The sequence below is a fragment of the Wyeomyia smithii genome, chromosome 1 (assembly GCF_029784165.1).
Source record: "Wyeomyia smithii strain HCP4-BCI-WySm-NY-G18 chromosome 1, ASM2978416v1, whole genome shotgun sequence".
Taxonomy (NCBI): domain Eukaryota; kingdom Metazoa; phylum Arthropoda; class Insecta; order Diptera; family Culicidae; genus Wyeomyia; species Wyeomyia smithii.
Genome location: NC_073694.1, coordinates 184564749 through 184588212, shown reverse-complemented (window position 1 = coordinate 184588212; position 23464 = coordinate 184564749). Strand labels below are relative to the sequence as shown.

Sequence of the window (23464 nt, the reverse complement as noted above, 5' to 3'; positions counted from 1 at the left end):
AACCAATTTACATAATGTTAAAAAAATATATAACTTAAGGCATGAAACTAAATATTTACAAAAATTGAACTCCAATCACATGACTCTTGTTTCTGAAAACATGATAATAATATTTTAAATAGTTGCAGTCAAAGTTTTTCGGAGCAGTTTCTTTATAACTTCGGGTTAACCGTAGATGTATGTTGGGGTTGTCATAATATTTGGCTCAAATTTCTCTACTTTGTTGCTTGAACTTTAACGCTTCGGAAAAAAACCTTCTTCAGATGTTTTCCGAGACGATTCGAATGATATGTATTTCCTATCCAGCTTTCCACGAGCGGTAATAGCGGACAGTGCACGCAGTCCATTATGACGTTTTTTGTAGGTTAGGTAATTTTCAATCGCAGTAACAGAGGGAAAAACATAAAAATTTTGTAACGTAGCATAGCAACTATAATAAACAGTTTTTGCTACGCTACGTTACGACGTTGTTATACTCCCTACTCCGTTACTGTAATTGAAAATTACCTGACCTACAGAAAACTTCAAAATGAGCTGCGTGCACTATCCTTCATTGCCGTTCGTGGAATGTTGAATATTTCATCAATTTCTCGATGGGTAACCATTGAAAATATACATGGGCCGAAAACGACCCGCCAACGTAAGATTAGTCGTATTTTTTACGTATGGTTACGGTTACTTAAACAATACGAGATGATGTTTATAACCAACACACGAAATGTGGCCTGAACTGGAAAAAGGTCGAGCGTGGAACAGTATACAAATCGAGTAGGAGTTAGAGTTCACTTAGTATTTCATACTTTCGGTTCATATAACCAAATAACCTTGAACCCATGATAATCTCTTTTTATGAGTTGCGTGTATGTTTCACAATAACTCTGGAATACCCAAACCACTTTCTTATTAGTTGACCCACGCACACTAGCAAACGGATATAAACTTGTAAAATTGGTTTTGTTCTCTTCCAAACTGCAAATCACCGCATCTCATTGTTCCGCCTTGTTGTTACGTTTTAATCATTTTTTGCCGTTTGAGTACAGGAGCTTCTTTCGATTCCTGGTCAAGCATAAGAAGTATATTGAAAACCGAGTTTAAAACATTCAATAAGCGTAGGTACAACTGAATATTTGTCCAGCTGCTCAAAATGAAGCGTTGCAAACAAAACAGCGATACCTCAACATTCGGCACTAACACATTCGTACGTGAATCGCTCTAGAGCACGCCCAGAAATCGGAAATCGATATCCGATAACATTTTGGAAAACACCACTTTTGAATACAAGATGGCGAGTTCCGTTTTCTGGAAAGTTAGGTACGATTAAAGGAAATGCTTAGAGGGGGATCCTACTCTGGAAAATCAAAATAGTTTTTTTTTTCGAACGTTTAGAGTAAAGTGATGTGTTCGGGTATTTTGGCTCTTGATTAAGGTATATTTGAAGATATATTTTGCATGTCTTGGATACAAATATAGTAAGTATTACGATGTTGGCAGCGTTTCTCTCGAAACTATGTTTTTCAACTGGTGGTACGTTTTTCTCAGCATCTATCGAACCGATTTTGCATAAATTTCATGAAAAATCACTAGTTAAAAATTCTTAAAACATGTCAACAGCGTAATATTCACTTAGGGGGAAGTCGGTAAAGACGGACACCCTAAGGTTTATTCTAAATAATTACTTAGGTATTGCTATTTAGATCGCAGTAGTCAAACAAATTGAAACTTAAGGTCATTTGTTTTCATAATCATTTTTGGTATTAGTGAACTTCCTCCAAGTTTTATGTGTTTTGGGTCTTTAAAAATAAGACTACAAATTGCTGTTTTTTGATATGGTTGGGAAAGACGGACACTTGGGGTGGGTAAGATGGACACTACGAAGGTAAAGGTGGACACTCACAAAAAAGATGTAGTACGTTAAGTATTCTTTTGATTTATGTGTTAAGTGATGGCCATACATTACTCTACGTTATTAGAGTCCATCTATACATCACGTGAACAGTTTGAGAGGATGGGTTTCGATGAAGGCGAAAATTCTCCGCCTATATGGCCTGTTCTAACTGCTAAGTGATTAATATCTGCTGGTTTTTCTCGCGGGTGTACTTTGTGAACATTTGTAGTACACAACAGATGCTACATGTGAAAATTCTTGGAAAATCCGTGTGTCCATCGTTCCCTACCTTAGTGTGTCCGTCTTGCCCGACCTGGTTGTAAATTTTTCAAACGATCGTAGCTCTTCATCGGAACATCGAAAATCTGCTGGATTTTCACTAGATAACCGAGGAAAGACTAATTAATCACTTTACTATTGTGAACAAATGAAAACAAGTAAGTTTCACGAGTTTTTCACTATTATCCGTGGAATAAAAATTACATCAAATTGCGCGTTCAAGAAAATATTCTTTGTTTTACTCACAAATTTGACAGTTTGCTTGCTGAAAACCGATAATGCAACTCAAAAGCATTAACACACTATAAAGAAGGTATTCGCATCACTCAACTATCATAAAACATTCTAGTTTGTGAAATATTAAAAGTGTCCATCTTACCCGCAGTGTCCGTCTTTACCTACTTTCCCCTACATATAGTCCACGACATGTAAAACTCATCTTCAAATATACCCCAATTAATAACCAAAATACTCGAGCACTTCACCTTTCTCTAAACATCCGAAACAAATATCTCGAAAATTCATAATTTTTCAATTTTCCAGAGCAGCCCCCCCCCTTAAATATTTCCCTATTTTTGAAACCATCCTAACGCCACAAAATTGAAAACCGAATTGGTAGTTTGCGGAAAACAAAGTATCGGTGCTGGTGCACTTTCTTTGCTCTCTCTCTCTCTCTCTTGCGAAGTATCGGTGCTGGTGCACTCTCTTTGCTTTCCTCTTTACGATATATTTCTATTCATTAGTGTACTGTACACTAGAGATGGTCGGGTATGGGAAATTTGTTACCCGTACCCGACTCATCGAGAATTTTCAAACCCGTACCCGACCCGAACCCGAAAAAAAATATCAGATGTGGTTTCTCGAGATGATGGCCGGAGTTAGGCTAGAACCGAGTGTTCATGTGAACGAATGTTAATGAACCCAGAGTTCCAGGCGATGTATTGCAGGGTGGCCACCCAACCGGGAAACCGGGGGAACCGGGAAAAAAACCTGGAATCGTTTGGAACCGGGAAAAAACGGAAATTTCACTAAATATTACAAGCCGGGGTGAGATTGTGCCAGTAGTGGTGGGATTGTGCCATACAAACCCATTTTTTGTCAGCCATCTCATGGCGATCACGAGACCAAAATTTCTTAAGTAAGTTTCCTCGAATACTTAACCAAAAAAGACTTGTCCTGTGACCCGGAAAAGATGGCTGACATATCTTACGGTGCATAAAACAGTTTTTGTTTTTATTCATCTTCCTCTTGGAAGCTAACTTGACCAAGGTAAGCTCCCCGGAAGTAGTATTCAAATGGCTCGAATTTTGCCTAGAGCAAATGGTTCACAACGATAATCTCGCGGGAATACTCACAACTATTGAGTATGCATTCGACGAAGGCATTGCTGACTTCCTTGATACTTTTTGTAACTTGCTTTTTCCTAACTTTACTGTGTTTATTAAGAAGATTCTGATTCTATCGCATGGCAATGCCACTCTATATTACTCTTTTATATATTACTCTTTTATATATTACTCTTTTATATATTGAATCTTATTTGGTTGAGGTAAAAACGACTCCTTTAAACTTAATTTGGCCTAGAATTCCTCGGTAATGAGCATAATATGCGTTGTTTATAAGATACTTGTAGGTATCTCCTCTCGGAAAGGTGACAACCGTCGCGTTTTTCGATTTTTTTGCGACTATATCTCTTGATTTCAATAAGGCTGAACACGTCAAGAAATGACTTAGAGCATTTTGAGATGTAAATCGAAAGGCACGCTTTTTTATTCCTTAACTGCATGGAAAACTACAGAATTCAAAAGTACAATCAACCAGGAAAAATATTTGAACAAACCGGGAAAAACCGGGAGAAAACCGGGAATTTAATTTCGGGTTTTGAGTGGCCACCCTGGTATTGGTTCACCTAGAATCCAGCGTAGCATCGGTCAATGAGTACGTCCGCTCGTCTGTTATAGAAAAATTTGACCATTTTATCACGCAGCAAAATATCTATTCAAAACTGTGTACAGAGAATTTGGGCTCCTATCTGACATTTGTAAACAAAACCCAATTTATGCGTTTTCATTTAGAAGAGCTTCTTGTCTTTAAGCTTAGTGAAAAAAAAAATTGTTTTTGATTGTTATAAAAAAAATTATAGTATCCGAACAAAAGTCCAATTTGAAAAGCAACACAATATCGCACAGCTTTCTGATTGGACCTTTTTACCTACTAGTAGGCCAATCTGTTATTCGAACAAAAACTTTGACAGATACAGATTGGACCTCGCATTTTAAACTGTTGCAAAACATGTTAAAATTCTTTATCAGTGAAATGAAGTGCAGAAGAGAAAAAATGAAGTTATCTTCGTCTAAGCTTCAGTCGTTGCTCGGTAAGTTGGAGAATTATTTCGGAATTAATTAAGTTATTTGTGATACTTTGTATTGCTAGATGTCGCCGAGAGAATTGAATTGCGTCTTCGAAGTCCAAAGACCAGAAATCGCATGAAAATCTTTTATCGCGGTTTTAGTATGAGAGTATGTGATCTCTCCATGCAATCAACTGGTTTGGAAGGTAAAGTTTTTTCAAGACAAATAAACAATTAATTGAAGGGTGAAAATTTCCTAGCATCAACACAAGCAAACATTCTTCGCGGGATCCTAGCAATCAAATTCTGTTGTAGTTTATTTAGTTAATACCCCCACTGTTGGGACAGCACAAAGGCTGCGATCAACATAACCGATTTTGAATAACAAACTGCCCTGTTAGAACGCATTCACAAAGGCAGTTAATTCGAATTTGCAGAGCTTATATGAAGTCGATTCAATCAATCAGCATTAACAGAATTTCGTCGTCTCCCAGCTGCCAAGTTGCAACATGATGCAACACGCAACAACGAGCAAACGAAATCGCTTGATGTTACAAACCGCGGGTTAAAACCGTTGCGTGTGTGAGAGCACCATCGGTGTTTATTCGCTGGAAACAAATATCGAATGCGAATTGTGGAATAATTCGTCTAAAGAGTATTAGAGAATTAGACAACTGAACAGAAAGGCGTGGCCTATTACGTAGCACCCTTCGGCTATAAAAGAGTGTTTTTGGGAAAACTAGCTACATTCATTAGTCGGAAGGCGAGCTGGGTGGACCGTCCACAACGTTGACAGCAGTAGAAGCAGATACAGCACTCAGAAGTAACAGCGGGTTGCGCCTGTGGCTGCCTTCAAATTAAATAAATCACTTGCGCTGTGGTTGGTCACCATGTCTTTGTAGCAGCGCAGTTTTTCTCAGCGTGCTTCGCCAGACCGACATTATTCCCCCACTGTTGGGGCAGCATAAAGATCGTCATCACCAAATCCAATTTTGAACAGCAAAATGCCTTTGACGTAGAACTAAGTTTTACTTTAGCATACCACACAGGGATGCAAACTGAAAAACTGGGACGAAATTTGTTCCTTTTCAAATGCTTATAGGTCGGTCTTCATTTTTGCAGCAATCGATTGGAAAATTATACACGCATTTGCCCAAATGCAGAAAAAAGTTGTTTGAATATACGAACTATTGCACTATTGAAAATTGTCAAGCCTTGTTCAAATAAAAATAACGTCCTCTGATTGGTCCCTTGCTTGCTGTGTGTGTATGATATCGTCAGTAGAATTCAATACTGGCACAACTCAAAATTTTGCAGTTTTGAGTTATTGATGGCAAACGATGCCAAATACTATGCAGTTTCATCTCACAAAGACCCGTTTCAAAATTCACAATATTTCCAGAAATATAAGTAGATGTGCCTTTATTGCACAAATCTAAAATATCCCTAAAAAGACAGGAAAATGAGGTTATAATTCTTATAACTTGCTTGTTACATGCACATGATAGACCCAAACAAGTTCAGTAAATATGGGAAATTATAAAATTGGATTTTTTCACGAAAATGAAAAAGAAATTTTTGACGCAAATTTTCAAACGCGTTTTTCTCGAAACTATGAATTTTGAGTTGTGCCAGTATTGAATTTAACTGACGATATGGTATGATGTGTGTATGATATGGTGTGATGTGTGTATGTGTGTATGTGTGTATGATATGGTATGATGTGTGTATGGTATGATGTGTGTGTGTATGATATGATATGATGTGTGTGTGTGTCTGTATGATATGGTATGATGTGTGTGTGTGTCTATGATATGGTATGATTTGTGTGTGTGTGCTGTGTATGGTTTTTAACTCGGCACGTTCTGCTAACTGCTGAATCCGGTTCACGAAATTAACAACCCTTCATTAGTAGACATTCTAACTCATAACCCAAGTAAAAAAATTGGTTTTATCAAAGTTTTATAGCGCTCAATACAGCCAAAAAAGCGCAATATTATTTTTTTACGCGAATTGGGAAAAAGCTACAGAGAGATCGGCAGAACCGTGAAGCTAGGATTTTCTACAGTTCGTTATACAATCAAACGGTATTTAGAAACGGGAATAATCGAAAATAAGCGTCGTTCTGGAAGACCAAGAAAGCTGACAACAAGAGAACGGCAAGCAATTATTAGGGATGCGCGTTAGCGCTCAGAGCTTGTCAGCACATGTCACTACAGCATTCGGAAAAGTGGTTCATCCTCAAACAGTGAGAAATGTACTACATTCTGCAAATATGCACGGCAGAGCAGCAAGGAAGAAACCTTACATCTCTGAGAAAAACCGAATGAAGCGCCTAGAGTTTGCTAAAGCGCACATTTCGAAGCCATTAGAATTTTGGCGGCGTGTTATATTTTCTGATGAGAGCAAGTTTAACTTGTTCGAATCCGATGAGAAACGATTCGTTTGGAGAAAGCCCAATACAGAACTCCGCAGAAAAATCTGAAGGCTACAGTAAAACATAGCGGAAGTCATGTAATGGTTTGGGATTGCATGTCCAGCATTGCATGTGGGGTTGGAAATATAGCTTTCATCGGAGGGACTATGACGGCAAAGAGTTACATCGAAGTATTGCACAATAATTTGGAATAAAGTTCCAAGAAACTGAACCTAAACCGGTCGTATTACTTCCAACAGGACAACGACCCCAAACATACGGCGGAAATGACAAGAGAATGGCTACTCTATGTATAGAGTTCTGCACAGACTAATTACACAACCCCAATCACCCGACATAAACCCTATAGAAAATCTATGGAGTATTCTAGACGCGCAGATCCGTAAAAGGAAGATTTCTAATAAGAATTCCTTGAAGGAGGGACTTCTTGACGAATGGTCCAAAATTCCGTCAGAAACAACGGCTAAATTAATTGAATTTGCCGTCATTGATGCCATTGATGTCATTGATTTATTTGACACGACACAATACTTCGTGAAGGACTGTTTGCAAATAATTTTTTAGGCTTGTATTTTTGAATTTGTTGCTATAATCCCGTTAACTCCTTATTTTGTTTTCGTTAATATGTTGCTAATGATTGTTTTTAGTTAACTTATAAGATGAAATACATTGAATTCTTCATAAAAGAATAAACGTTTAATATTTCAGTATAACATATGTGTGCAAATACTTTTTTTACTCACTGTATAATATTATCAAGCAAAACTACACGCACAGTTCCGCTACACCCACTAACCTGAAATAGCTAGTCGTATGCGTGTGGGAGTTGTACGGACCCAGTTCAATCCTCGCTTGAATGCCCCCGAGCATGATAGAGTGAGACGATTCCATCACGTACCGCCCCAGTAGCACATTATGTCGCGCTTCTTCGTACAACAACTCCAATATCCGGGGATCCCTAAAACAAGAACATAAAGTTACAATCCGCGAAGCTCTTTGACACAAAAACCAGGTCTCAGATACATACTTGATTTTTTCCTCGTCCTTCCGCGAGAAGAACACATTGCGCCGTAGCATCGTCATCGGTTCATCAGACAGCTTCTCCAACTCGTTCCCGTGGCTGTGTTTGTCCAGCAGCTTGGACCACGCAACCCGAACGGCGTACGGCCGATGGTGAGGCTTCAGCTGTACCTCCAGCAGCGGACTGGTCATCCACAGGCCGAACACGCTCTGCGCCAGCAGTTTATTGGTAATTCCTAGTTCTTCACAGCCGAGTGCCGCCGCCAGCATAACCTGCGCCGGACATTGCGCAGTGCCTTCAATTTCCATATGTACAGCGATGCGGGACATCAGATAGACGACCGTCGGTATCACCTAGTGGTGGGATGAGAATCACAACATTTATTCGGAAATTTAATTATAAAAAAACAAATTTGTACCTTTTGCATCGGTCGCGGAGGTGAAATGGCCGTCGAGGTGGTCATGGTCGATGATACCGCAGAAGTGCCCGCAAGATTCACGTGAGTATGGCTGCTAATGCTTCCGGTGTTGTGGCCACTGCTGCTTCCGATGCAGCCGCTGTTTGCGTTCACTGGAGTGCCGAGCGTTAATGCGGACACGTAATTGGTACTATCCCTATCTCTAATTTGATTATTGTTGGTAATTAAGCTAGTGCTACTTGATAAACTCGATGATTGTTGTTGTTGCTGCTGCTGTGGTTGATGCTGTGCCTGATGACCCGGATATTGCCTGTAGAGCGTTTGCTGCTGCTGTTGCTGTTGTTGTTGTTGTTGCTGCTGTTGAAGTATATCTGCGCTGCTGCCACCAACTAGACAGCTGCCGGTACCGGCATCATTACCTGACCGGAAAGAGAGGGAAAGTATATTTTAAAATATTGTTACTCTTGCTTTTAGGTATTTTTATAAATTTTTTTTGACTTTTGCCACGCAGATAAGTTTTTGGGTGTTATAAATGATACGGATGATTAGATTTAATAACAATTTAATAATAACACCATAACGGATTGTAACGCCTATTGTGACATTCTCTATCTCTGTAACAAGTTCACTGAATCAAATGCTTGTACAAAGCTTCATTCGAATAAAAAACGGTCGATGTTGGACGATAGTTCATTTAGCATGAAATGGTTCCAAGGGATAACCTGGATTTAAGCGTATTTTGAAGTAGAATACTTCTTTCAGGAAGTTCGGCTACATAGGGATGTGAAATGAAAATCTAAAACCGAGAAAAGTGAAAAATATGTCCAATTTCAAATGCTAATAAATCGGTTAGTATCCGATGGATTTCCTTCGTTCTTGCAGCAATAGATTGGAAAATCTTCTAAGATTCATCCCAAAATAAGATAATTGTAATTTTATTATTCACACTATTGTACTATTGAAAATAGTCAAGCCTTGTCAAAACGAAAAATTCGCCCTTTGATTGGTCGTTATATGATTGCTTCTCAAGCACGGTCGACAGGATCATATACCTTGCAATTGAAAACATGCTATTTGGCCTATATAAGAGCCTGTTTCAGCCGGAGCCGCTCATAATAGTTCTAAACAGCGACAACAGCAGTCATCCTTCCTTAGCAGCAGCATTAGCCCTGTGGTTGGTCACCACGTCTCAGGAGCAGCGCGGTTCCTCTCAGCGTGTGTCGCCAGACTGCCATTATCCCCCCGTATTGGGGCAGCATGAAGATTGGCATTGGGAAATCAAATTTTGAACATCAAAATGCCTTTTTCAAGGCAAATAAACAAGTCATTGAAAGTTAATAATTTTCGACAACGCGAGCAAGATTCTTTGTTGGAACCTAGCAATTTAAATTTGTCGCACCCGTCTAATTTACTGAAAGTTAAATAGCTTCCACAGTGCATGTTGTCCGTGTATCCTAATTCCTCCACTGTTAGGGCAGTTCAAAGGTTGCGATCAGCAAATAAACAAATAATTGAAGGTTAATAATTTTCTGGCATCAACGCAAGCGGACATTCTGTGCGGGGTGCAATCAAATTCTGTTGTTGTTGTCTAATTTCTACTTTATTCAGTAAACCCCCCACGGTAGGGGCAACGCAAAGGCTGTGAACAGCATAACCGACTTTGAATAATAAACTGCCCTGTTAGAACGCATTCACAAAAGCAGTTAGTTCGATTATGCAGAGCTAATATGAAGTCGATTTAATCAATCAGCATCAACAGAATTTCGTCGTCTCCCAGCTGCCAAGTTGCAACATGATGCAACACGCAACAGCGAGCAAACGAAATCGCTTGATGTTACAAACCGCAATAAGATACGGGTTAAAACCGTTGCGTGTGTGAGAGCACCATCGGTGTTTATTCGCTGGATACAAAAATTAAATGTGAAATGTGGAATAATTCGTCTAAAGAACATTTGGAAATGGTAAAACTGAACTGAAAGGCGTGGCCTATTTCGTAGCCGTACATCAGCCGGCACTTCCTCTAATGGAAAAGTTGAATCATTTTGTTCAGAAGAATATTACTGTCGGTAATATTACAGAGATGCGATTGCATTATATCTGATATGGAATTGAACAATTGTTCTTTTGAGGACAAATAAAACACTTAATTTGAAAAGTTAATAGTTTTGGGTACCAGTAGCAGTATGGTAACAGCCTCAGCGGTAGGTGCAGCCGGTACTTCCATGAGGCGAATGTTATAAGGAAGTAAATGGAAGCAGCACGGCGAAACAGGTCGGGTGTGCTTAGACGCGCGTCATTTTGTTGATATTATTTCCCACATGAAACGACGCGCTTTCGTACGATAGCGGCGGTATAAGCGGTAGATCGTTTGCCAACACTTACTTTAGTAAAGCCGAGTCTAATTTTCAATGTGAAAACACCTTTCTACTGTGTTGGCCGTGCGCATTAGGCCTCTGCCAGGCTAAACGCGAAAAGCGGCGCGAACCGATTCGCCCGGCCGTAGGTTAATTTACAGCCGTAAGTAGAGCTGTGTGAAAGTATTCTACTTCAACCTTGCGGTCGTGGCTTTGCACACAACCCTCCTGTGATTTTTTTGAGATATTGTGTGCGTATACTTTTCGAAATTGAACGTAAACAGAAGCGGTTTTACGCGACTTTTTTCCAAATTCAATGCAAGTATTGACTTATCAAATCAGCATACAAAACATTCAGGTGTGCAGGTTTGCACACCAACAGCAGATTCAACAGGTGTTTAAGATAGAAGCCAAAAAATGATAAGAATCGATTTGATTTCAAATCATTATCTGTGTTGAATCATTAACGAATAGCGGCCAACGATAGCAAAATAAGGTACATTACCATTACCCATGTTCAACGATCAGATAACAAATACAAACTGTTGTTGTTCAAATTTATTTTGTTTGTTTACTTTAGTTTTGTCATAGAACCTGTGATAAACCTAGAATGTTTACATTGCCCTACCGATGCTGCCTATAATCTCTTTCGCTAAATTTTGGATTTATTCATCATTAACTTGAACTAACAACATAGGGAGTATTTTACATAAATTTAAGCAACAATTTGAAACTAAGCTTGCTTTCTAACTCTACTTTCATGAGAAAAGTAAAGAGAATTTTTCGAGAATATTATTTTTTCAGCTTTGGTTAGGTGCAAAAAATGCGAAAAATATTCATATTCCCGGTTCTGTCATCTTTCAATCTTTTCTACCGAAACATAAGGTGAGTACACTCTTAGAATAGAGCATCACGCGTTGTTTACCTAAGGTTGACTCAAAACCAGTAGCCGTCAACGTTACACAGTCATCATTGTTTTGTTTCGCCTGGTTACGCTCTAGTCAAATAACGGCGATGTCATTGTCACACAGCAATGATCGTGCAGAACGGCCCACACGCACACCTTCTCGAGTTATTCAGGGTAAATTTTCACCCCTTTCTAGATCAAAACAGCTCCAACCACAATTCACCCGGTAAGTTCGAGTAAATCATGTTCACATTAGCATTATAATGGATCAAATGGCATAAACAACCATTGCAAACTTTTACCCCACGCTACTCTACAGTAGATAGAGCCGCAATATTTACCGACCAAACCCTCGCGCTGTTAGCTGATTAGAGCGGGCGGTATCTTTCAACTACAGGTTTTCGTTTGGGGTATTAGTGTGGAAGGTGCCCAAAATCTGCTTATCTAAGGACTGTTCATTTTATCAAACGGACACTTTGTTTTGGTGATATCTTTATTATTTTTCAAGCAATTTCCAGACGGTTTTTTGCAAAATGAAGGTTTATTTTTCAACAAAAAGTACAAAATGTAAAACCTAACTCAGTTCATCTAACTATAAAACTGGTGAACTTTCCCTCGAACTCCACTCATAAGCCTCTTTACAGTTTCTGGCTTAACTTTTCGGCTTGCAGATGACCACATTTTCTTGAACTCATCAATTGACTGTGCTTCTCTACCATCCTTTCGAAGATACCGCTTGATAATTACCCAATAGCGTTCAACCGGACGTAGCTCTGGACAATTTGGTGGATTATTCGCCTCTTCGACTAATTTAATCGTATATTTCTTCAGCATTTCAAGAGTGGCAGCAGCGTAGTGGGCGGATGCAAGGTCTGGCCAGAACATTGGTGGGGTCTTGTGTTGACGATACACAGCAACAAGACGTTTTTGAATGCACTCCTTCCGGTAATTCTCAGCGCTTATGGTTCCTATTGTGAAATATGGCAAACTTTTTTTTCCACAAGAACAAAAAGCTTGCCATACAAGCACTTTCTTACCAAACTTGTCCATTCTAATCGATCGTTTTACATCTGGTACTTCCCTACCTACAATAGAATTGAAAAATTGTGGCCCCGGAAGTGTTGTTGCGTCCAGTTTTCAGTAAGTCTCGTCATCCATTAAAATGCAACAGTTTCATTGCTTTTTCAGTATCCTATCAAACCTCTGACATCGTTCCTTTGCCCGTTCATGCTGTTCCTCGGTCCGTTTCGGTGTCTTCTGTTTTTTGTAGGTTCTGATATTATTCCTTCGTTTGATATTTTGAACCGTTCCTATACTAACTCTGAGTTTTTAAGCAATTTTTCGCACAGAGTCACATTCATTGGACAGTAAAAGCTTCACACACTTCTGCTCGATTTGTGGAATAGCCGCACCTTTTCTGGTTTTGGATCTTGGCAAATCTTCAAGAGAATCGTGTTCTCCAAACTTTCTGATGATCTGGTACACAGTAGACTTAGACCTTTTCACAAGTTTTGCAATATTTCTACAGGATAGTCCCTCGGAACAGTACTTTTGAACAATCAAAAAACGAGTATCTTGATCGATTCGTGCCATTTTCCGAAACTTAACCGTTCCGACACCAAAACCAAAACACCGGCACAATGTCAACAAACTCAACTACACGATAAAGGAAGATTCATCAAATTTGGAGTTAATGTTTAGTTTTTATCGTCTATTCAAAATGTCCGTTTTATAAAATGAACATTCCTTAGTGACAAGCAGCAGCGACGGGGTGCAGCAGAATAGCGTTATCGCATGTAAAAAATTACATTTTATTTCACGTCATTCCACAAGAATAGCTGCACAATGCAAGAGGACCGAACTCCTCGAAAGAAACGTATTTGAAAAATCCAATGTATCACAAAAGAGAATAATACTTTGCAAAAATCTTACCCTGGTAATTCCGCTGATTTGCAGCTACTACATCAAAATTTGTGGTCTCACATAGGAAAATCTCAGAGACCGTTTTCTCTCTGGGCATAGTTCCGCTGAGATTTTAATTGCAAACATAAAATCTCTACAATGCTACTGTACAAAGAAAGCAGATGAATACCAAAGAAATGTTATGGCGAACCACAGCACAGAATAGGAAACTACAGCATTAAGATAGTACAGATAGAATGCTCCCAGTCGGTCTCAATGTTTCGATGCAAGTCTCGAATTTCAGCTGAAAGAGACTGTTAGCGTCAACAGCAAAGTTGCCATTTCGAATCTGAGTTTTGACAATAAAAATCAGTAGTCATATCTGAGATGTAAATATTTATTCAAAAACAAATAGATATTGGTTAAAATGCTGTATACAGCTCAAAAAATTTTTAGGAGTTATTTTATAAACGTTTTAAAGGTACGTTTAGACTATTAGACATGTCGGTCTGATTTTGACCACTGCAGAAATCGAAAGTCTGCTCGATATACCGTTCGACATACTTTGTCAAACCTGTTTGTATGGCGGTGTTCACACTGCTTGTACAAGTCGAAAGGAAGAACTGTCAAATGATTTTTTCATTGCTGGATACAGCTCCAGTCTTCTTCTCCATTTTAATATTTGCCAGCACACAAGAAACGAAATGATGTTTGTTATGGAATGCCAGAACAAACAACTGAAAAAAAAATTCAATGGTTGCTATGTTCTTGGTGTCGAACAAAAAATAGAAACGTTTCTATTCCATTCGACATATCTAACGGCATGTCGAATTACAATATCGAATAGATGTAAACGTAAACCAACATTGCATTCGATATATTTTCGAGCAATCAGCTCGAATCAGATGGAAAGATCAGATAGTCTAAACATACCTTAACTTCGACATCATATTAGCACTAAATTTTCTCTAGTGAAGTCAAGAAAAATATTGCACTCTGGATAACCGAGCTCTTTGGATAATCGAGCCGTTATGTTTTTCATTTCCACTTAACAAGACCAGTTATTTTGCTCACAGTCAATTATTGTAGGTACTTCTATTATGCCGAAATAGAAAATTGAAATGGATTCAACGACTTTAGGGCATCTTCAGCGGTGGTCTATTTTTGAAACAAATGTATACTAGATTTACACCAGCGAAACCTGAATAGAACCAGCTAATATAGACCAATTTTTCGTTCTCCGCACCGGTGTTGTATATCTTGTTGTTTTCAACCGCTGACATCTGTCACACTGTAAACAATTCAATACCCCATTTTATCAGTTTATGAGACTTGAATTGAAAAGCACTCAATATTTAACAAACGGAAATTCGATAATTTTTACGCACATTAAACGATTACTTTGGCAAGACACTTTATATCCACAAGACTTTATGGATTTGACGGTTTGACCCGAGCGTTTGAGACATTTCTCAGGATGGATTGGTAGGATCGAAAAATTTCTGCTACAAGTAGGGCTTCGGAGGATAGCGAAAAAATTTGATCGCGTAGATGTTCATCTTCCGTTTTCGTCTCATCAATCTTTCAAAATCTTGCAGTTCTTCAAACGTTTGTTGGGTTTTGAGGATATTAAAACAAGCTTGGGGTGGCATTGCGCAGCTCGATTTTAACGATTTTCGCTACTTTCGAGTAGGTCACATACTGCCAGTTATGCTTCAAGCTCAAAAGGAGCTGTCATTGTCATTTGTCCTGCGGCTCATCTAACCCGCAAAGTCGATTTTTTCGAAAACGAAAACGAAACATAACGCCCTCAGCGATCATTTAGTTTTGTTCGAGCTGCTCGAAATGAAATGCGCAATGGCACCCCAGCATTTTGAAAGTTTTCAGTTCAGTGTCTTCGAGGAACATTTTTCTGGCCTCTCAAGTCCCACTACAATTAAGGCGATTAACAAATAGCCAACATATTTGTCATCCTGGTAGCTGATGGTTGCAAACCAACTAGTTGAACCTGCGGTTATGGTCTTCCAGAATTCCCCCTTCTGCTGGTCGGTTTCCTTGAAGCCAAAAACGACAAACCTGTTCTTTTTCTTCTTCCGAAAAACCACAAAAACATTGTGAATTGTCATGAAAAATCTTTGTTTTGTTTATTTCCCAACACTCGCAAATCGTTTATATGGAAATAGCTAAAAATGAGGTATTCAATTAAAATATGACATTTTACCCACCTGTTGGTAGCGTACAAAGGGTTTTAGAACGATCTATTTCTTGTTCCAAAAAGTGACAAAAATAGACACAAACGTATACCAGTTTCAAATTTTTTCAATTTAGATCTGGTATAATACAAAATTTACACCACCGGTGCAGCAGTAAATTTGAGTTTGTTCCAAAAAAATAGAACAAAACAACGATTTGGACCACCGCTGAAGATGATCCTTAGTCGATGTTTATATTTGCTATACAACATAAGATGAATTGAGTACCTGGTTTTATATTTGTTGATTTCGGAGAGGTCTGGAAGAATTACCACGCAACAGATTTCATTTTAAAGGAAAGAGTTTCGGTAAACATAACGGGAACATGAACCACTTAAGTTCCCATTGATACCCTCCCCACAAAATCCTATATGGCGACAGTAACGTTTGCGGTAAAAAATAGACAAAAATTGCCGATTTTTCATGGGTTTACTTTTAGTCGCACTGGCGAAACTACTCATGCATCATCAATCATAGTAACCCATGAGTGAGCAAAAAAAATTTGACAGCTCTGTCAGTCAAACTCTAACTGTAATGGCGAAAAAAGTGAAGCTACTCCGTTCGGAAGTGTGCGCGTTCAAAGAACGGTACCCCGCCGAGTCAAAAACGGAACGCCGGGTATGCTCTTTCCGGCATCTACAAAATCTTCTTACTATTGGACGATTGGACGAACGATCAGAGCATCGAAAGAAAGCCCGGTTCCGGACGGCCAACGACCCTGAGCGATAAGAAGCTTCAAAGCATGTTGAAAAGGGAGACCGAGGGAAAAGTGGCTAAATCGCTGCGTGCATTTGGCCGGAAGGTTGGTGCATGCGGTAAAACAGTGAGAACGTATCTGGAGAACATGGACATGGCATGGCAGTCCCGTCCACTGGTCTCGGAACTGCAGGCAATGACGCGGTTGAATAAGATGGTCAAGTCGATTTTCTCGCCGGCGAATCGCGACGTGGCAGTGGTGATGGACGACGAGACCTATCTCACCCTGGATGGCAACGATTGGCAGGATACTTCGTATTTCACTACTCCCACAAAGGAAGCGAGGTGAAATGTATTTCACACACCAAGTTCCTCAAGAAGGTGGCTGACAATCAGCGAGAAGGGGATGTCAAAGCCGCTCTTCTTCCGCTCCGGGCTGGCCGTGATCGGAGGAATTTATAGTACGAAGTGCCTGCCAGAAGTTGCGTCGTTCATCAAGAAATACCATAAGGGTGAAGACACGGTGTTTTGGCCAGATTTGGCGTCGACCCACTATTCGAAGCGCAGGTTGGATTAGATGGAGCGGCTGAATATCGATTTGGTACCGAAGTCGGCGAATCCGCCCAGAGTCCCCCAGCTGCGTCCCATCGAGAATTTTTGGGCAAACTTGAAGTGCAAGATCTATTCCAACAATTTTGTCCCGAAAACGGAGGAGGAAATAATAAAAAAACTAACTAACCCACATGTTTTCGTCCGCCATGGCGAATGTTCCGGTTAACTGCCGGAAGGCCGCACGCAAGAACGTAATATTTTTTGCGTGGAAGCTACCATGATTACCTTCCATGGGATATTTATCCAACTATTAGTTTTTTTCATCACCATCTGAAAAAAGTTCATTTTTTACCGCAAACGATAAGTAACCCGAAGTCAACCAGATAAGCTACAGATCAGAGAAAGTGACTCGTCATACGTTTTACACGATAAATATCAAAATATATAAAATTCAATCCCCTACTGTCCCAAAAACTATAATAAATTTGTGATCTTTTGAAAAGGGTTCGATCAAAATCGGTTCAGATCTTGCGGAATGGTTTCCGAAAATAACCATCAAAACGTGTTACAGATTATTAAATGCCAAACTACTTGAAGGAAACTTATGTTCAGTATCGTACTCGACGGGAAAACTCATTCAAGTCTCTAAAGAAGTTATCTTGTGGATCTTGCCGAGTGGTTTGAGCTCTAGGGCAGACCCTTCGGTTACCAGGGTAATAGTTCCACAAATACAACTACAGCGTTTATTATTAACAATGTACTGGATATACTGTTCGAAAACCGCTTATTGATTGACCGGCTTCTCGATATCTTTTCTGACGATACATCTATACTAGGGTGGCAGCGGAAATGGTCATGTCACCGACCATGTACATTTTGTTTATTGACCTCAAAGCCTCAAAGTGTTCAAAGTTTTAATGTTTTGACCCTCGAAAATGGACATCCCCAATAATGAATCTAGTTCACATGTGGATCATTTTAATGTTTACTAGGCATCTTAAACATAATTTTCTTGCTGCTAGTTTTCGAGGGTCAAAACATTGAATTTTCAAGCGCTTTAAGGCACCCCTAAATTTGTATAGAGGAGTCTTAGGGGCTGGGAAAAGTCACTCAAATAATTCGAGACCCCTCCCTCTTCTGGAAGTAAGGAATCCCACACAAATGAAACACAAATTTCTGGCCATCTCGAAAATTAATCAAGTAAATGGAACCAAATTTGACAGTGGATGTTTTTAGAGGTCACAAATATGTCCAAAATGATTCAACACCCCTCTCTCTTCTGTAAGGAAGGGTCACATACAAATGAAACGAAAAATTCGCACAGCTCGAGAACCAATGTAGCAAATACAACCAAATTTGGCATGTGAATGTCTTTAGCGGTCTTTAGCTCCCTCTTCTGGAGGGGAGGGGTTCCATACAAATAAAACACAAATTTTTGCACATCTCGAGAACTAACCAAGTAAATGGAACCAAATTTGGCAGGTGAAAGTTTTTAGGGATAACAAATATGCCCATTATAGTTTTACATCCCTCCCTCTTCTGGAAGGGAGGGGTTACCTATAAATGAAACACAAATTTCTGCACATCTCGAAAATAATCGAATAAATGGAATCAAATGTTATATGCTGAGGTTTTCGAGAGCAAGAAAAATTTTCATGGTGGTTCGTCACCCCTCCCTTTTCTGGAAGAGAGGGTTCATACAAGTAAAACTCAAATTTCTTCACAACTCAAGTAAATGGAACCAAATTTGGCATGTGGAGGTTTTCAAGAGCAAAAAATATTTTCATAATGTTTCGACACCCCTCACACTTCTGAATGAGAGGGCTCTTATTTAAACACAAAATATCTCAAAATGCCACTTTGAAATCCAAGATGGCGAATTCCGGTTCTTGAAAAAACAGCGGAAAGTGACCATATACCACCCAATATGGATATTTCCGAAGTCGTAATGATTCACACAGTACCAAAAATTGAAATTTACAACTAATACAAATGAAAGCACATACTGATTACTAGCACATAAAGTGAAAAACATATACAATTTTACACCGTTAATAATGTACAATACAGAATCGTTTTAAGACATGTAAATTTGTACGTTAATTGATATAAACCTTAAGCTTCAAATATAAATATGCATGCAAATTCACAATATATTCATTTACTTTGCATGTGAATATAATGCCACACGGAATATTACGTGGTTTCCAATGCTCCATTTATGTGCATTCAAAGTAATGTAAATTTTCTTTACTGTGTAGCGGAACGAAATTATTAACGCTCTCAGGGTTTGACCAATCGGTTTCCGATCTTTTTCTTTCTCGGTATAGTTCTTGGTTCTAGAAAATAAAGATTTTTTGATGGACAATCTTTAAAAATAAATCATGGTTTGCTAATACTTGCTAACCTATGAGATATCTAATCCACAAAATTATGTATTTTTTTTAAATTTTGTGTAATATTTTAACTTAAGTATGTACTTCAAAAACTTCTGTACTCGGAAAAACGACGTAATTATTCAATTTCTATCGAGAAAAAATTCGTAAGAAATTAATTCGAGTGAACTCATAAAATCATCACAATAAAACGTGAAATTCAGACAAAGTTTATAAAAACACGTGGATCTCTGAAACTTGAAGATATAGAAATTTGGTATACTCTGTAAAGTTTCATATAATTTAGAAATCTACAACTTGGTCGAAAACCGCATAGCTCTATCGTGTAAGGGAAAGAAGTATGCATCGCAACATCATCTTCGATAAATTTTGAACTAATTTAAACATCCAAAATGAAGCCCTAACTATACCAAGAAACTTTGTTTAAGATCGGAAATCGATTGGTCAAACCCTGAGAGCGCTAATAATTTCGTTCCGCTAAATTCCATTCCTGGTCCAGTGTGCACTGGAGCCACAAATCGACCTCAGACAACATTTTGGATTGTAAGATGGCGACATCCGGTTTCTGAAAAATAACCTGAAGTGACCAAATACCACCCAATATGAGTATCTCTGGAGCCAGAGTGATGCAAAGAGCTAAAAATTGACCTCAGACACTATTTTGAATTGTAAAATGGCAACTTCTGAGGAACAACCAAAAATGACTGAATACTACTCATTATGGATGTTTCCGTATCAGAGATGATGCATAAAAGCCAAGCATTGACCCTGGACACCATTTGAAGACAAAAAAAATTCCAAAAGCTAGAAAAGATTTAAAAAATAACAAATACACAAAATTTAACTCAAACTACATGAAAGAGTATCGACAACAAACTAACTGAAACCATTATAAAACGACACTAAAAAAATATTTCCAGTTTCAGTTTAAAAGTTCTTGGGAAAACATGAAAATTCAAAACATCAGCAGCATCAGGCCAAAAACTACTATCCAAAATTTTATCCCAAATTAACCTCAAAAATACTTTAAAACGTGTCTAAAAGGTGAAGAGCAAGCAAACAAAAGTTTTTACAGATAAACTTTCCTAAAAGTCGCAAAAGATCGAACAGACAAAAAAATTTAAAATAACTAAGTGACACACTAAGGAAAAAAAAATCACAGGAGGGTTGTGTGCAAAGCCACGACCGCAAGGTTGAAGTAGAATACTTTCACACAGCTCTACTTACGGCTGTAAATTAACCTACGGCCGGGCGAATCGGTTCGCGCCGCTTTTCGCGTTTAGCCTGGCAGAGGCCTAATGCGCACGGCCAACACAGTAGAAAGGTGTTTTCACATTGAAAATTAGACTCGGCTTTACTAAAGTAAGTGTTGGCAAACGATCTACCGCTTATACCGCCGCTATCGTACGAAAGCGCGTCGTTTCATGTGGGAAATAATATCAACAAAATGACGCGCGTCTAAGCACACCCGACCTGTTTCGCCGTGCTGCTTCCATTTACTTCCTTATAACATTCGCCTCATGGAAGTACCGGCTGCACCTACCGCTGAGGCTGTTACCATACTGCTACTGGTACCCAAAACTATTAACTTTTCAAATTAAGTGTTTTATTTGTCCTCAAAAGAACAATTGTTCAATTCCATATCAGATATAATGCAATCGCATCTCTGTAATATTACCGACAGTAATATTCTTCTGAACAAAATGATTCAACTTTTCCATTAGAGGAAGTGCCGGCTGATGTACGGCTACGAAATAGGCCACGCCTTTCAGTTCAGTTTTACCATTTCCAAATGTTCTTTAGACGAATTATTCCACATTTCACATTTAATTTTTGTATCCAGCGAATAAACACCGATGGTGCTCTCACACACGCAACGGTTTTAACCCGTATCTTATTGCGGTTTGTAACATCAAGCGATTTCGTTTGCTCGCTGTTGCGTGTTGCATCATGTTGCAACTTGGCAGCTGGGAGACGACGAAATTCTGTTGATGCTGATTGATTAAATCGACTTCATATTAGCTCTGCATAATCGAACTAACTGCTTTTGTGAATGCGTTCTAACAGGGCAGTTTATTATTCAAAGTCGGTTATGCTGTTCACAGCCTTTGCGTTGCCCCTACCGTGGGGGGTTTACTGAATAAAGTAGAAATTAGACAACAACAACAGAATTTGATTGCACCCCGCACAGAATGTCCGCTTGCGTTGATGCCAGAAAATTATTAACCTTCAATTATTTGTTTATTTGCTGATCGCAACCTTTGAACTGCCCTAACAGTGGAGGAATTAGGATACACGGACAACATGCACTGTGGAAGCTATTTAACTTTCAGTAAATTAGACGGGTGCGACAAATTTAAATTGCTAGGTTCCAACAAAGAATCTTGCTCGCGTTGTCGAAAATTATTAACTTTCAATGACTTGTTTATTTGCCTTGAAAAAGGCATTTTGATGTTCAAAATTTGATTTCCCAATGCCAATCTTCATGCTGCCCCAATACGGGGGGATAATGGCAGTCTGGCGACACACGCTGAGAGGAACCGCGCTGCTCCTGAGACGTGGTGACCAACCACAGGGCTAATGCTGCTGCTAAGGAAGGATGACTGCTGTTGTCGCTGTTTAGAACTATTATGAGCGGCTCCGGCTGAAACAGGCTCTTATATAGGCCAAATAGCATGTTTTCAATTGCAAGGTATATGATCCTGTCGACCGTGCTTGAGAAGCAATCATATAACGACCAATCAAAGGGCGAATTTTTCGTTTTGACAAGGCTTGACTATTTTCAATAGTACAATAGTGTGAATAATAAAATTACAATTATCTTATTTTGGGATGAATCTTAGAAGATTTTCCAATCTATTGCTGCAAGAACGAAGGAAATCCATCGGATACTAACCGATTTATTAGCATTTGAAATTGGACATATTTTTCACTTTTCTCGGTTTTAGATTTTCATTTCACATCCCTATGTAGCCGAACTTCCTGAAAGAAGTATTCTACTTCAAAAACAAAAATTCTAAAAACGCATCGAAGGCAAGAAAAATCGAGAGTGAAAGATATTATAAATTTTGCTCGGATCGGTTGAGCCGGCATCCATAAATTACGTAGCGCTCATATAGGGGAAGAGAGCCTCCTTGAGCGTTACGATTTGTTACATAGGGGAGAGAGGGGGGAGGTAAGACCAGTGTTACGTAACAAAAAATCTCTGGACAGATACTCCAAAAACGAGCATTTTTATTATGCAAGTTTTTGTTAAGCGTTAAGTAATTTGAGGAGGGGGGGGGCTTAGGTGTTGGCGTTACGTTTCGTTTCATATAGGGGGATGGGGGTCCAAAAATTGGGTTTTTGCGTTACGTAATTTATATATGTCACCAAACAAAAATCTAATTTCAATCCAAAAAAGGGAAATTACTTTTAAAAACCAGTTGAAACCAAAAATCAAAATAATTTTAAATTTGGTGCTTTCCAATGAAGTAGGTCATTCTAACGAGGGGGAAAGTCCAAACAGAAAAGATTCAAATTCAACCTAACGGTTGGATGACGCTCTAAATAAAAGAAAAAAACAAACAGAAATTGATTCCGAATTTAGCTAACAGTGATTTTATAGATAAATGAGGCTCATAACGTAACTCAATCTAAATTTAGCAGTAAGCTCAGTTGAAGGTGCTTGAAAGTGTTAAAAATAAAAAACTTTTTGGCATTTACCCTCTTTGTTTACCCCCCTCCTCCCTTAAATCCGGACCTGCCCCCATAAGTTATCCACGTGGAATGTGAACGGCACCAACTACGATTCAATATGCTTCAATGTACTAGAATGATGCCCAGAAGCCAGAAATTGCTTCCACATGCCATTCGAAATCCAAACGTCCGGTTTCTGGAAAACGGCCATAGATTGACTCAAGACAACTTTTTGAAATCACCCTAGAATTACCATACGCTACACAATATGTGTGTCGCAATCGTATGTTGCGCCGCACCAACAAACCAACTACAGCGACCTTTACAACATTTACTT

General features: G+C 38.9%; 1 protein-coding gene across 8 annotated transcripts in view; it reads right to left on the bottom strand.

Moving 5' to 3' along the window:
- The window catches only part of LOC129721020 (FERM domain-containing protein 8), a 147929-nt gene that overhangs the window by 2709 nt on the left and 121756 nt on the right, over nucleotides 1-23464 (bottom strand). For all 8 annotated transcript variants that reach the window (XM_055673068.1, XM_055673059.1, XM_055673075.1 and 5 more), the window contains exons 4-6: nucleotides 8391-8809; nucleotides 7979-8325; nucleotides 7748-7909 (exon numbers count right to left, since the gene is read on the bottom strand). In XM_055673068.1, the coding sequence (XP_055529043.1) occupies nucleotides 7748-7909; nucleotides 7979-8325; nucleotides 8391-8809 (928 nt within the window). The remainder of the gene's footprint in view (nucleotides 1-7747; nucleotides 7910-7978; nucleotides 8326-8390; nucleotides 8810-23464) is intronic.